The sequence below is a fragment of the Gekko japonicus genome, unplaced genomic scaffold (genome assembly GCF_001447785.1).
Source record: "Gekko japonicus isolate JY-2015 unplaced genomic scaffold, Gekko_japonicus_V1.1 scaffold221, whole genome shotgun sequence".
Taxonomy (NCBI): domain Eukaryota; kingdom Metazoa; phylum Chordata; class Lepidosauria; order Squamata; family Gekkonidae; genus Gekko; species Gekko japonicus.
The window spans coordinates 77,813-93,572 of record NW_015170281.1 but is presented as its reverse complement, the minus strand read 5'-3'; the positions used below and the strand labels follow the sequence as shown (position 1 = coordinate 93,572).

Genomic DNA, 15,760 nt, shown 5'->3' with positions numbered 1-15,760 from the left:
AGCCATTTTCTCCATGAGAACTGGTCTTGGAGATCTCCAGGTGTGGAATGTTCAGGAGAGTCCATGACCAAAACAGAATTATATATAAGGAGAGATGTAAGTAATATAACAATTGCATGCTTTCCCCACATTTCCCAGGGCTGCAACTGTTTATGAAGGTCTTGTCTGCTCAATGAATCTGGATCCTGATTCACATTTAGCAGCAGATTCTAACTGTATTTGCATGGATTTTTACATAGATAATGACACTCCCAGCCACTACCATGGTGGCTCTTACTTGAGCTGAAAGGCTAGGGAGTGAGACAGTAACATTACACAGTGCACAGATCCCAGTATGAATATTGCTTTGAGAGGTCCAGAGCCCCAAATGGGGCCCAATGAACAGGAATAGCTTGGATTCCATCAGAGCTCTAAACCTGCCCATGTGTAGTTTATATTCTGCAAATCCAGAATGTGCCACAACAAAGTTCACAACTAGAGAGGTTGGTGGGCCTCATTAAAGGAACCACAAAAGATTGGAAGCTGCTCTATACATACCTCCTGGGAAAATCAAAATAAACAAGAGGAAAATGTAATGATTTGAATTGAACTGTCTGCCTCCTCTTTTGTGTGTGTGTTTTTTTTAAATGCAACTTCCCTCTATAGTGTTCCCAGAAGACAGACCTATAGGACATTTCCAAAGAAAAAGCAAGATACCCCAAAATATTGCTATTAGCCTAGGTCCCTTAATTCACAGGATGCAACTCTCCTCCAATGCTCCAGCCGTATATTCTGCATATTGTTCTCTTTTCATCTTGTGATGCTTTTTCTCTCCAGTCCAGCATTCACCTTCCCCCATCCTATCAATCCAGTGACATATCAACAGATTCTGAATCAGCAAAGAGGCCTGAGTTCAGCGTTTGGACATACGCCTCCCTTCATCCAACCATCCCCAACATTCCCTGCACGGCAGCATGTGGCGGTCATCTCTGTCAATTCTTCACCTGCTCAGATCAGCAACACCAGCAATTGCATAGATGATTCCAACCAGGTAAGATTCACATTGGCTTCTGACAGGATTTGACCTGGGCTCTTTATCAACTCATCATACATCCATTAAAATGCATCTTTTCAGTTCCCCTGTCAGTATCACTGCAAGGTTGGATCCCCTTAAACACAGGAGAGCCATGGCTGTAACATCACCACAGCTCTGCCCATTTGGATTATTTTCTTAGAACTTTCTATTCTGTGATTGGACTGAATTCCCTCCCTCCCCCAGCAATCTATGTCTCAAAGGTCATCTATTTCCCTCTAAGGAAGTGAGAGATATTGATCTGCAGTGCTAAACTGTGTGGTTAACTGATACACATCCTTTCATGTATTCTTGTTGTGAGGCATGTACTGCCACAGGGTTAACATAATGCGCACACTTGCCCTGAGCATGAGTCAGGCAGCAGTCAAATGACAGCTTTTTAGTTTACTTGTGAGAACTGAAGGTGTCTGAAAACACATTTGTACAGCGGGTGGAAGACTGAGAGCACCCCAACGCAGGAGCCGACCGAGCGCGCCCGTGTCAGACATGGGCGCCGAGTTGTAACTACCCTGGAGGGAAAGAAACTGGAACCTCATCCATAACATTGATGAAGAACAACACCATGAGTACGCTTAAAGGCAACAACAACAGAAAATCTACCTACTTAACAATAAAGCCCCTTTAAATATTTAAAAAGAGAAAGGAATGGAGGGGGTGAAGAACTCTTTCCTGTCCCACCCCCCTTCCTCCGGCAGCGGCCACGTAAAGAACTTAAGGTGATTTTTAAATGGCTTTCTGGGCAAAAAAAGTAAAGAGAAGGCTTTTGTCTGAGAATGTAATAATTTCCCCTGTGAAATAAAAAATTAGAGAATTGGCTTCAACTGTTTTTGGACTTTAGTGATCTAGAAATATATAGTCCGTTTTTCTCTTCCTTTTGTCTGGAGCTATAAGCAAAGTATCTGGAACAATAGCAAGACTTTATAAAGATTTACCTCCATTTTAAAAAGGAATATAAGCAATTATACTTTAATAATTGGAGTATTTTTAAAGGAAGAAAGGAGAACTGGATCTTACCCTGAAATCTTTATACATTATATTCTCACAACATCTTATACGTTTGTGCAACTGTAAAGCACATTTTGTTTTGATTGTCTTCTTCTGTAATGTAACCAGTTGATAATATTCTTGAACTCTGTCTCTAATATGACTAAAACAGCTATGTTTTGTAAATATCAGTGGGTGTGATTTGTAAAATCGTGCAGAAAAAGAACCTTGAGATTCTTTGGTTTTAACATATGGTTTTAAAAATGGATGACACAGATAGATCACAACTTATGGTGTCAGAGGTAGTATCTTCATTTCAAGACCTCAAAATTTTAATCCAAAACTCAATTACTGCTGCTGTATACACAGCTGTGAAAGAACTTTTTGCCTCTAAGCAAGACAAAATGGAGCTACTGCAACAACAAACGTCAAGGTAGAGGAAGGCCAGCCACAATGGAAGGAGGAGAAGCAAGGACACCTATACAGAAGATATAGAAGAAACCTATAATCTAACCAATATGGTCTACAAAATGAAACCAGCACCTCCAAAGAGGAATAATAATTTTGTAGAAGTTCACCTGAGACTCTATAAAGATACCAATACTGATGAAGCCCTCAAAACACTGAGTTATACACTGACCCAGAGAGAGAGAGAAAAGCAGTTTATGGAATTTCAAACCACTTCAAGAATTGACTACAGATGGCTAGTCCCAGAAAACAACTTCTATACCTATAAAGAAAAAAGACATAGAATTAAGACTTTAAAACTTAAAAAGAGAAACCAGAAGAAGAAGAAGAAGGAAGGATAGGAAAGCTACAAGTTCTGAAAGAAATCTAGAGACTTACAATAGAGTAAGATCCTAAAGATGGACTAAAAATGAGCTGAGAGAGAGAGAGAGAATCCAACTAGAAGAAAATAAGAATCATATAACCATATATAGTTAATGGAAGATTATACTAAAATACTTAGACAAAGGTTAAATCAGTAAAAAATAAGATTTATATATCTATATCCTTGCAAAATATTATATACAATTATATTCCACTAAGGTGGGAAATTGACATAGTTTTAGATTATGTATGAGGTAGACTAATTGGAAAAAAGAAGAGATTGAATTTATACCCCGCCCTTCACTACCCAAAGGAGTCTCAGAGTGGCTTACAAACTCCTCTCCCTTCCCCTCCCCACAACAGACACCCTGTGAGGTAGGTGGGGATGAGAGAGCTCTTTCAAGGACTGCCCTTAAGAGAACAGCTCTGACAGAACTATGGCTTGTCCAAGGTCATCCAGCAGCTGCCAGTGGAGGAGTGGGAAATCAAACCCTGTTCTCCTAGATTAAAGTCCATGCACTTAACCACTACACCAAACTGACTACATCAAAATGATACGTGTTAATGTACCCATTTTATGTTTGTTTGTCTTGAAAATAAAAATTATTTGGACGAAAAAGAAAACATGTTTGTACCCTTCATGCAAACAAACTAGCATCTGTGAGCTCAAATTTTGAGCTTGTGAGCTTGAGTGCCAGGAACTTACTGGGAAAAATTCACGAGACTACTCCCATGATCCATTTGTGCATGGGACAGCAAGCTCAAGTGAGTATGTTGCCAGGTACACATATGTTACATTAAAGGGGTACAAAATCTTTCAAATAGCGGTAGGAATGTACATAGATGTTTTTAAGCTGAACAAAGCTGAACAATCTTCCCCAATCAAGATAGCAGTGAAATGTGGCAGGCTTACCCCCCCCCCACAAACACATCATTAGTCTTTTTGATAACCACCATAATAAAAAAATAAATACATGAATAAAATAAAGTAGAAAATAAAATAAGAAAATAAAAAAAAGAATTGAAGTAAGCTTATGAATGCAAAAATTTTTCTTCTATTCTCCAATCCAGAAGGAGAACTCAGTTTTAAAAACTGAGGAGAAAATTTTCCTTGGCTTCTAGACCTCAGGTATATTTGCACATCCACATGCTCCTGCGGATGTTCGTCCACCTATAGCCACTGTCTATCTGCACTGCTTTGCTTTCAGTGTGATGTCTGTTCAAGTGATCACCACCATCTACATTATGCTATAATTAGTCACAGGTTTTTAAAAACATAAATAGTGGAGGATCAGGGCAGCTGTTTTCAAATATCACTCTGCTCACTGGGATAAATTCCTACTGAAGAACAGCAAAAATCTACTGAATGAATTCTTCTGACCTATCAAATCTACAGCACTTACTAGTAGTTCTTTAACTCCGCTATATTGTGGGGAAATGTTGGCAACAGGGCTACATTTCTTTGAAAATCTTGATATGACCTCAGAATCCTCCCATTCATTTTGTTTCCTTAGCGCAAGCAGAGCAGCGAGTCAGCTGTTAGCAGCACTGTCAATCCAGTGATTAACAAACGCAGCAAAGTCAAGACTGAAATGGAAACCCTGCCACCAGCTTCCCCACCTACTCAGGTAATTCCTTCACTGCAATCTTGTCTCTAGCACTCACACTGAATGTTAACACTATCAGCTAACTGTTCAGGAGATGCTATTAATTTCACTCTTCTCCACACACATTAATAAGGCAGCAAACTTCTAGTATGACATGTTTGTTGCCATGTAAACATGGATGTCACCAGTCTTCACAGTTACATTTATTTGGATGCATTTCAGTCCAGTGACTGGACTGATTTCTCACTCATCCATGTGTCCAAGATCATTGGTTTTCTCCTTTCCACTAGGACATCAGGCCCTACCAAAACTAGAAATAAGCTGCTGGGCACAATAACACCATGTTCCTATGAAATTTCCTTCATTGTAGATTAGGAGGTTGAATTGGAAGTTTATTTATTTGTGGCATTTATATTTCACCTTTCTCCTCAAAAGGACCCAAAGGACTACGCCCCGTTTGGTGTAGTGGTTAAGTGCGCAGACTCTAATCTGGGAGAACCGGGTTTGATTCCCCACTCCTCCACTTGCACCTGCTGGGTGACCTTGGGCAAGCCGTAGTTCTGGCACAGCTGTCCTTGAAAAAGAGCAGTTTCTGTCAGAGCTCTCTCAGCCCCACCTCCCTCACAGGGTGTCTGTTGTGGGGAGGGGAAGGGAAAGGAGTTTGTAAGCCGCTCTGAGACTCCTTTGGGTAGTGAAGGGCGGGGTATAAATCCACCAATCTCTTCTTCTTCTTTTACCTCACAGGGTGTCTGTTGTGGGGAGGGGAAGAGAAAGGAGTTTGTAAGCCGCTCTGAGACTCCTTTGGGTAGTGAAGGGTGGGGTATAAATCCAATCTCGTCTCTTCTTCTTCTCTTCAAAGTGACTCAACAAAAAAATGAATAAATACAATGATAGAATAAACCAGAAAAAGAATGAGATTACAGGCTGGTCCTGCTCACTGAGTCTGGCTAACACAGGCTCCATGCCATGAGCCACAGGGCTAAGAGCCAAAGGTCCAGTACCCTTTGGCTCTTGCCTTTCAGCTCATGCCCGAGGTCTCACACCTCTGCCCAAGTTGTAAGTACCTGCAGGAAGAGGAACATAAAACTTAGCTCAGATGGAACTCAGGTATTGCTCACTCCCTGCCCCCCCTTCCCAGGTTGCTTGGATCACACGAATACTTCCCATCCCAAAACTACACTTCCATCAGAGTTGCTAACAACAAGTATCTGTGTGGTGCATTGTGATGGAAGAGCTAACCACAGTGGAGAGCAGCAGGTCTGTTGCGAAAACAGTGTGTAAAGTAGGCCGAAGAGTGACTGACTGACATACCTGGTTTTTTCCCTGAGGTCAGAATGGTGAGTGACTTGGGTAGGGGGTGTTCTACCTTTCCCTTCAGCACCTGATTTGGCTTGCTCTTTACTTGACTCACCTGAGACTAGTCAATAGTCACTCTCTGCAGTGCAATGGTATTCAGATTGCTGCTCTCCATGGTCCATATGGGTCTGTAGTCAGGCTTGTGAATGGATGGTTGCTGTGTACACCACTTTGGTGTAGTGGGTTAAGTGCGCGAACTCTAATCTGGGAGAGCCGGGTTTGATTCCCCACTCCTCCACTTGCACCTGGCTGGATTACCTTGGGCAAGCTGTAGTTCTGGTAAGAGCTGTTCTTGAAAAAAGAGCAGTTTCTGTCAAGAGCTCTCTCAGCCCCACCTACCTCACAGGGTGCCTGTTGTGGGGAGGGGAAGGGAAAGGAGTTTGTAAGCCACTCTGAGACACCTTTGGGTAGTGAAGGGTGGGGTATAAATCCAATCTCTTCTTCTTCTTCTTTTACCTCACAGGTGTCTGTTGTGGGGAGGGGAAGGGAAAGGAGTTTGTAAGCCGCTCTGAGACTTCTTTGGGTAGTGAAGGGCGGGGTATAAATCCAATCTCTTCTTCTTCTTCTTCTTTTACCTCACAGTGTGTCTGCTGTGGGGAGGGGAAGGGAAAGGAGTTTGTAAGCCGCTCTGAGACACTTTCGGTAGTGAAGGGTGGGGTATAAATCCAATCTCTTCTTCTTCTTCTTTTACCTCATGGGGTGCCTGTTGTGGGGAGGGGAAGGGAAAGGAGTTTGTAAGCCGCTCTGAGACCACTTTGGGTAGTGAAGGGCGGGGTATAAATCCAATCTCTTTTTCTTCTTCTTTTACCTCACAGGGTGTCTGCTGTGGGGAGGGGAAGGGAAAGGAGTTTGTAAGCCGCTCTGAGACACTTTCGGTAGTGAAGGGTGGGGTATAAATCCAATCTCTTCTTCTTCTTCTTTTACCTCATGGGGTGCCTGTTGTGGGGAGGGGAAGGGAAAGGAGTTTGTAAGCCGCTCTGAGACCACTTTGGGTAGTGAAGGGCGGGGTATAAATCCAATCTCTTTTTCTTCTTCTTTTACCTCACAGGGTGTCTGCTGTGGGGAGGGGAAGGGTAAGGAGTTTGTAAGCCGCTCTGAGACACCTTTGGGTAGTGAAGGGTGTGGTATAAATCCAATCTCTTCTTCTTCTTCTAGGTGGGGTTGTGCTTAGAAATTGCCATGCAATGGGGCAGGGAGGAAGGTACTTTTGTGAGGGCCTTGGGTTCCTTTACCATTCAGGAGACAGTACCAGTATGAAAAACTGGATGTGGTCATTTCACTGTAGCTCCAAGAGGAGATATATAGCTGAGACTGCAGCTCCTCTCCTGTAAAAATGTAGCAAGCCTGCACACTGAAAGATGTTTAGGTTTCTTTATTTTGGCAGGAGCAAAATTTATGGGTGGGAAAGTTTACATTCAGACTTCTCAAGGTAACAGATGTCCTACCCAAAGTCCCAGCATGATGGGTAGGTGCAGGTTTCTATGAGTGATTTGAGTGAGACATTCTGTGGGTTCTTGGGTCATGGAATCCACCTGCTAGCTTCAGCAGAAATGTTGTATTTCATCAAAGTACCTTTAAAAATGATGTTTGACACCTCCAGACAGCAAAGCAACCAGCAACAGAGTCTCAGAGCAGACATAGATTACGAGGAGATCTTGCATGTAGGTAGGAATCTCTCCAGAAGGGAGCTGTCCCTGTTCAGAAAGGAATTGCTCCCAGCAGCATCCTTTACCTTGGTGACACAGCATTTGACACCTCGAAGGGCCCACCGGCTTCTGTGTTCCTGTCGGAACTGCACACTTCCAAACTGCTTAATGGCTGACAGTATCTATCTGACCGTCCTTTATCACAACGGTAAACTATCCAGAGTGCTCCGGGCACTTCATTTTCATGAAATATGAGGCTATGCTATTGTCAAGCCAACAGAAGAGTTTATGACAAATTCCTCTTCTAGCTCCAGTTCAGAAGCGGGCTTCGGCATGATGCATGGGGACAGCAACATGTGCTATCATCAGGGGGCTGGTAAAATTGATGAAGATAGCATATCTGGGAAAGATAAACATGCTGTAGTCAGCACAGTTAGGGCAAAGAGGCATCTCTCCAGAGCTTTGGGTTTAGGAACACCTCGGCACACAATGGCAGAAAACACATGACATGAAATAACCAACTTGTTTTACTCCTTACTTAATCAGGTCAGAGATAGCAGTCTCTTACACTGAGAGGCTAGGGGAAAGAACCTCCCACTTCTCTTAAGGCTGGTTATTAGTTGAGCAAAGGAGCATTATGACTCTTGCTTTCAGTTAATTCCATATCCAGGTCCTAAGTGTATTTGTAAAAAAAAAAAAGAGAGCTGCTTCACAAGTCGCATATTTTAGCTTTACGGTGAAGATATTTTATATGTAACAATTCAAATGCATGTATCTGTCCTATTTGTTTGTGTAAATATTTGTTCAAATGCATGCATCATCCAGGGGCATTTGTCAGGAAGTCACAACTGGCTGAGGTTCTAGACCTGTTCACATGCTATACCAAACACACATACAGACTGAATGTATGTTCATATACCTGTTCATAAGAAAGAGCCAATGAACATTTACTTTCCTAATGAAATTGGAGACTATTACCTGGGTGAACATGGGGTGTCAATGACACATGCAGCTGTACATACACTGAATGTAATATGAGAATTAGAGAAAGCATGTATAAGGAAAAATCATCAGTACCTTGTAACATAGATTCTATGTGCGTTCACTCTAACTTGTGAACAGGGCTTGGTGACAAACCAGGTTTGTCACCATATAATGTTTAAAATTGTCCTAAATTTGAAAGAACCCACAGCTTCTCAGCTGCATTGCCTTTTTGTTTGTTTGTTTGTTTGCTTAAATAGATGCAAAAGTCTAGGCCTGGCCTGAACCCTCAAGGCTGGCTTGCTTCTGCAAAACTGAACCAAGCATGAAGACGTAGCAAAGATTTGCTTTAGCCCTGCTTTGGCTGAAGGATTTGCGGCACTCTGTCCTCTTGGACACACAAAAAACGTAGTCTCTCCTGGCTTCGATCCCACCTAGATTCTGTGAGCACAAGGGACGCTGATTTCCCCCCTCCTCCAGGGAAATCTCCAAACCCACCCCCCTGAAGGTAGTCCTGGGGATTCCATGTCTCTCAGCAACAGCATTTCAGGGGTGTTCTGGGCAACCACAGGAGGGGGGAACCTTTCCAGGCCTATTTTGGCCTTTGTGGGGAACTCATTGGGGCCAGTTCTGACTAGGGTTTCCAGCTCCAGGTTGGGAAATTCCTGGAGATTTTGTGGTAGAGTCTAAGGAAGCCAGGTTTTGGGGGAGGGGCCTCAGCTGAATAGAATGCCTTAGAGCCCATCCTCCAAAGCAGTTATTTTCTCCTGGGGAACCATTGCTGCCAATCTCCAGGTGAGTCCTGGAGATCACTCAGAATTACAACTGCTCTCCAAATGGCACAGATCAGTTCCCCTGGAAAAAATAGTAGACTGTGTCATTATACTTTGCTGAGGTGGACCCCCTGTGACAGCCAGTGTGACACAGCAGTTAGCACTTCAAACCAGGTTCTTCCTGTGGAAACTGATTGGGTGATTTCAGACCACTCACAGACTTTCAGCCTAACCTACCTCATAGGGTTGTTGTGCAGATTGAAAGGGGTAGAGGAGAATGGTGTGAGCTGCTTTGGTCCCCAGTGTGAAGAAAGATTATACTTTTCCTAGGCAGAGGCTGCAGAGAGGAGGGAGGAGATGGAAAGTAAGTTGATGGTTGGCTGGGAAGGAGATAGGGTTGCCACCTCCAGGTTGGGAAATTCTCCTGGATCGGTTCTCCTGGAGAAAACGGTGGACTCTGGGTCATTATACCCTGCTGAGTTCGTTACAGCAAACTGATGCTGATTGCCCAAGGCTGGGAAACCCACTCAGAGCCTCTTTCTAGAGCTTGTTTTATTTATTTCCACAACAGGCCTTATTCCTAGTGTATATTTATAAACACGTTGCCTCGTTGTAATGACTCTGTAGATAACTAGTCCCTGAGGAATGTTTTGTTTTTTGTTTTAATGAAAATGAACTGTGGGTGGGTTGATGCAGATAGAAATATGTACTAGAAAATGTGACTGGTACAAAATCTATTCCTTCTGGCATCCGCCAAGAGATGGAAAGATTGTTAGGCAAGTGTTTGGAGATTACAAGACTGGGGCTGGTGCCTAAGGAGGGTGGGGGATACCTTCCCTGTTTCTTCTGTTCTGTTTGCTTATCGCTGCTCACCATGCCTTTCCATTTGCCCACCACCTTTCTCCCGGGGATCAGGGAACAACGTACAGGATTATGTACATATTTGTCAGGTTTCTCCCTTTCCTAGAGCATAAGCCCATAACTTTTTCCAAGTATCCTGTGGCAGAAGTAGGCAATTGCATGCTAATTAGCACCAAACTTTCTCTTGTAACATTTTAAAAAATGTATATAAAAGTCACACACAGCACGTGAAATCACCCCAGCTGCTTGAATTATAAAATAACACATGCTTTATGAAGTACTTTCCCCCTCCTCCAAACTTTTAGTATTAAATAGCAAAGTATTATGTACAAAAATGTTCCCTAGAAGATCCTGAGAAAAAAATTGATATAAAAAGGATCAGGATAGAAGCATAAATGCCCAGAAATATTTTGGGTTTGGGTTTCCAATGGAAAAATTGGAAAAAAATGTCACATACGGGCTGTTGAAACATTGGACCGTGTAAGAGAAGAGAGAGGGGAAGAAAGAAGAAGGAAGAGGGAAGAAGCAGAGAGAAAAGAAGAACAGAAGAGGACAGACAGTTGATTTCACAAACAAATACATTACCTTTATTGGCATAAAACAGACAGTTTATTTGCTTATTGTGCTATAGTTTATGGTGATAGGAATAAAAATAACTGTTTTGTGTTTAAGAAGGGATGTAGGAGTTTGCTCTAGATAGCTGATATAGAGATTAGAGATAAGTTAGGACTTAGGCAGATGTAGTCAGCTAGTTAGGAATAGGGTTTAGAAAGGGAAAATTAGATATAGTATATAATATAGCTTAATGCAAATAAGTCAAAGTTAGTTAAACCAACGTAAAAAAACCCTCAGAATAATAACAAATAACAACAAGAAAAAGATGTCTACAGGAAGTAGAAGGACATGCATACCCTCTCCTGGGCAAGTGAAGGCTGCTGCAATGAACTTGGCACAGATGAACAAAAAAGATTTTCAGACCTAAATTCAAGAAATTTTTGTGTGAGCAATAAATAACGATAGTAGAAAATACCCTACCTTCCTTTATAGCCAAAGCCATGGAGCCTATAGAAAGGAAAATAGACGTACTCACACAAAAATTAACGATGGAAACAAGAAATTAAAAAACAACTGTTGGAGAATAAACAAGAGATAGCGAATGTGACAGCATCAACCAATAAGATGGGCAATTTAAAGAAGTGGAGCAACAAATACAGAATATAAGTGTAAGACAGGAAGAGATGGAAGAAACTTTGATAAGATTTGAGATGGAAAAAGCTGTGCATATATTAAGGTTTCAAAATGTGCCAGAAAATAAAGATGGAAATATAAAAGAAAGAATGGTTCAGGTGCTAGCCGAGCAGCTAGGAATAGGATCAGACAAGGAAATATCCGATGAAATGGAAGTTGTATTTAGGAGAAATTCGACATACACAAGAAAGAATAAGCTTGCTAGAGAAGTGCATGTCAAGTTCTACAAAAAACCAATGCAAGGTAAGATCCTTAAAGCAGCCAACGAAAACACATTGTGTATTCAAGAGACAGAAATTAAGATTTTAAAAGATGTTCCTTGGAGTGTAAGATAAAAGCGTTAAGACTGTACTACACTCATGAACTTGTTGAGATTGAATGGTATAACATATAGATGGTTGATCCCAGAAGTCGTACTATTTACGTATGTGGGTAAAAGACAAAAGATTAACTCGACATTCAAAATAGGTGATCTCCTGGAAAGATATGGGAGAGAAATGGGAATGCAGGAAGAAGAGTTACAGGAGAAAGGGGCCACTGGCGTTAATGAAAAAGACAAAAACAGAGGAAGAAAAAAATGGAAAAAGTTTCCTTTACAAGTAGTTACAAGACAACAACAAAGAAATAAAGCAGAAGAACTAAAAGAGAAGAGAGATGGAAAGTAAAAAAAATTAAAATAGTATCGAAAAAGAATTATTATTTTACAAATTAAGAAACTACAAGCAGACATCGTATGCCTCCAAGAGACACACATTAAAAGAGAAGAACAAAAATACTTGGAATGCAAGAGACTCGGGAAATATTTTGCATCATCAGATGAGCAAAAGAAAAAAAGGGGAGTAGTAATGTACATACAAGAATATCTACATCCTGAACTGGCATTTGAATCTGAAGATGGCAGACTTCTTATGGTACGAATCCAAAGACAGGCTAAATCAACTTTAATAGTTAATATCTACGCACCAAACCAGAACCAAGAAAGATTCTATGATATTTTATTTATGTATTATTTATTTATTATTTTAGATTTATATCCCGCCTTGCCTGCCATGTCAAAACAAACTTTTGAAGAGCTTTGTATTGTAGGGGACTATAATGCGATATTTGATAAGAAGATAGGAAAAGGCAACTAGGAGGAAATAAAAGAGGAAATGAGTTACCAAAAACTTTTCTCCAACTAGCAGAAGAATATAACATGATTGATTTATGGAGAACTAGGAATATAAATTCAAAGGACTATACTTTCTATTCGGCAAGACATAGATCATGGTCGAGTCTGGATATGGCATGGATCTTGACAAGTATGATTAGCGAGTTGCTTGAAGTGGAGATACTACCTTTGCAGATCATAACCCTTTAATGTTGATATTGCAAGATATTTAGAAGAAAACTAGATGGTCCCTAAATACATGGTTATTAAAAGATGAAACATTTGTTAAGGAAACCAAAGCTGAGTTTAATTTTTTTAATGTAATACCCAACCAAAAATTTCTTTTGATATAGTCTGGGATGCCTTTTAGGGCTTTGCAAGAGGATGTTTTATTAACCAAGATGCATGGTGCAGAAAACAAAAGAAAATTTATGTATCAACAGATTGAAAAGCAAATTAAAAAAGAAGAGCTTAAGATGAAAACAACGTCCTATTCCGAAAGTACTAGAATTAAGCTAAAGAACCTGCAACATCAATTAAACTGCCTTTTGACATGAACTGGGGGGGGACTTGAATATACGAAGCAATATTACTTTGAAAATGCAAATAAGCCAACAAGATGACTAGCTTATAAAATAAGAAAGGAAAGGGAGAAAAGATATATTAAATCACTAAGAAATGAACAAGGAGAGGAGAAATATATCTCTAGAGACCTCTAGAACATTATAGAGAACTTCTACAAGAATCTATATCAACAAAAGGAACAAGACCAACAAGAGATAAAAAACTATTTTAAAAAATACAGTTGCAAGAAATTTACAGAAAGTCAGCAGATATAGATAAAATTATAGGACAATTTATCTGGCAAACCAAACGACCTAGGATTAAAAGGAAAATTCTACAAGATAAGAAAGAAAGAGGGGGGTTTGCATTACCTAACTGGTTTCTATACTATAAAGCAACATAAATGATGTGGATTAGAGATTGGGTAACTTTGGAAAATAGAAGGCCACAATTTATTAATGGCGTGGCATGCTTTCCTATGGTATAAGTACACAAATATTTTAATCAACACCTCCTTAGAAGTTCATTACTGCAAACATGGCAAGAGGTTAAGAAGCTACATTATACAAAAATACCAAAGTGGGTATCTCCTTTGGAAACGTTTATAAAACCCACTTTATATATGAAGTATCCTTTATGGAGATAGGAAGATTTGCTGGATAGCCATAACAATTTAAAATCAACTGCTGAATTACAAGAACAAAATACAAACCTGATGTGGTGGGAGAGATTACAATTGGAAACAAGATTTAAAAAAGATAAAAAGAATGTTTTTTATGAGAAATTAATGGATTTAGATAAAATTTGGCTGGTTACAGAGGAAAAATTAATGCAAAAACTATGCTTTTTTGTTAGAAACAATTATGCAAGATGAGATAGTTAAGGCAACTATGGTAACTTGGGCACAGAATATAGGCTATAACATAGATTTAGACCAATGGGCAAGAATTTGGAAAATCAACATAAAAATTACCAGGGCAACATTTTATAAGGAAAATGTATACAAAATATTCCACAGATGGCATATCTCACCAAACAGATTAGCAAAATGCTATCCAAACATGTCCAGTCATTGCTGGAAATGTAAACAAAATCCGGAAACGTGGATGTGGTGGATGTGCGCTAAAGCAAAAAAATATTGGTTGTCACTTCAGAACATGATACAAGAAATAATAGACTTAAAAATACCATTTAAACCAGAAGTATTTTTATTGAATGTAATTTCAGAGATATATAAAAAATCAGACTTATATATGATAATTCATATATTAACAGTGGCTAGAATTATGATTGCCAAATATTGGAAAATTGAGAAAATTCCATCAAAGGAGGAACTAATATCAAAATTATTAGGAATAGCCGAAATGGATAAGCTTACATTGATTTTACAGGGGAAAAGTCAAGAAATATTTGAGGGATCTTGGTTTAGTTTGTACAGCTGGCTAGAAAAATGTTGAATACAATCATTTAATGATTATCATGGTGAATTGAACAATATGTTATATGGTGGATTCTTTTGATTAAGATATATCAAAGCAACGGTGTACTGTATCTGAAATCACAATAAATATTTTCAAAACTGGCGGAAAAAAATTGGAAAAAATGTGAAAGTACTGGGTGAGTGAAATGAGTGAAATGCTTTTAAAAACAAGGTGGAGCAGAAACTGCACCAAAGCCTCCAAGAAGAACTCTGAACTTTCCATTAAGAACTGAGCTCTCTCTATTCAGATAGCAAAAATTAAGGTACATGTGCTAAGGCAGTTTAGGTTGCATCAGCTTGCAGGTTTTTTTCTCAAATACTGAGTATATCTGCAATTTTGCTTGTAAGGGGAAAAGTCCTTTGTAACGTTTAAATTCTATTTTTTCAAATATTGGAGTTTTATATGCTAAGTTATCAATGTCACGGCAGGGCCAGGGGGCGTGATGCAAGTAAGCAAAGTCCAAGAGCAGTCCGAAGTCAAGCCGAGTAAGACAAGCAGCAAAGTTCAAACAGGTTTAAATCAGAATCCAAAGCCAGGGTCAGACATACCAGAGTTCAATGTCCATAAATCCAAACGATGCCAGAGGAGTCAGAGACGATAGCAGGGTCAACGAAGCCGAGGGTCAAAAGCCGAGGATCAAGACGACAAGAGTTCTGAAGCAGAGATACACGGAGTAGGTCCTGTCAAAAGACGTTTGCCAGCACAAGTTCCTTCCAGCAACAGACTTGAAGATATACAGTGCTGGCTAATTACCTCATTAGCTGGCAGGGAGCGAGGTCAAGCTCCAGTCAATACTCAGGGCTGAGAGATCGTCTTCCACGCATGCGTGCATTCCGGCGTCGATCTCTCAGCTCCTGTCTCCGTTGATTCCGGAGCCTGGTCACAGCTGGTGGTGAATCGGGCGAGGAATCTCTGTGCTGCGGCAAAGCCTGATCCCGTGCAGGTGTTTCCTGGGAGGCTCTATCCTCCTCATCACTTAGGGAGCTTTCAGCCACAGGAGCCAGCCTTTGTCTATAAGTCTCTGCTGCAGCACTTTCCTCAGGAGCATGTGGTGTCAATTCCACATGCTCCTGGCTGGTACTGGCAGGTGCCTCATCAGGGTCATCAGCAGGGGCAGGCATGACAATAAATTGCTACAGATGTACAGTTCATGCCTAAGATAAAGTGAACTCTGACTCATGAAAGCTTATGCATGAATAAATTTTT

General features: G+C 40.5%; 1 protein-coding gene across 1 annotated transcript in view; it reads left to right on the top strand.

Annotated features, from left to right (window-relative positions):
* Positions 1-15,760, top strand: part of GLI2 (GLI family zinc finger 2) — a 72,291-nt gene that overhangs the window by 22,954 nt on the left and 33,577 nt on the right. The window contains exons 4-5 of the mRNA XM_015417783.1: positions 817-1,030; positions 4,402-4,515. Coding sequence (XP_015273269.1) covers positions 817-1,030; positions 4,402-4,515 — 328 coding nt within the window. The remainder of the gene's footprint in view (positions 1-816; positions 1,031-4,401; positions 4,516-15,760) is intronic.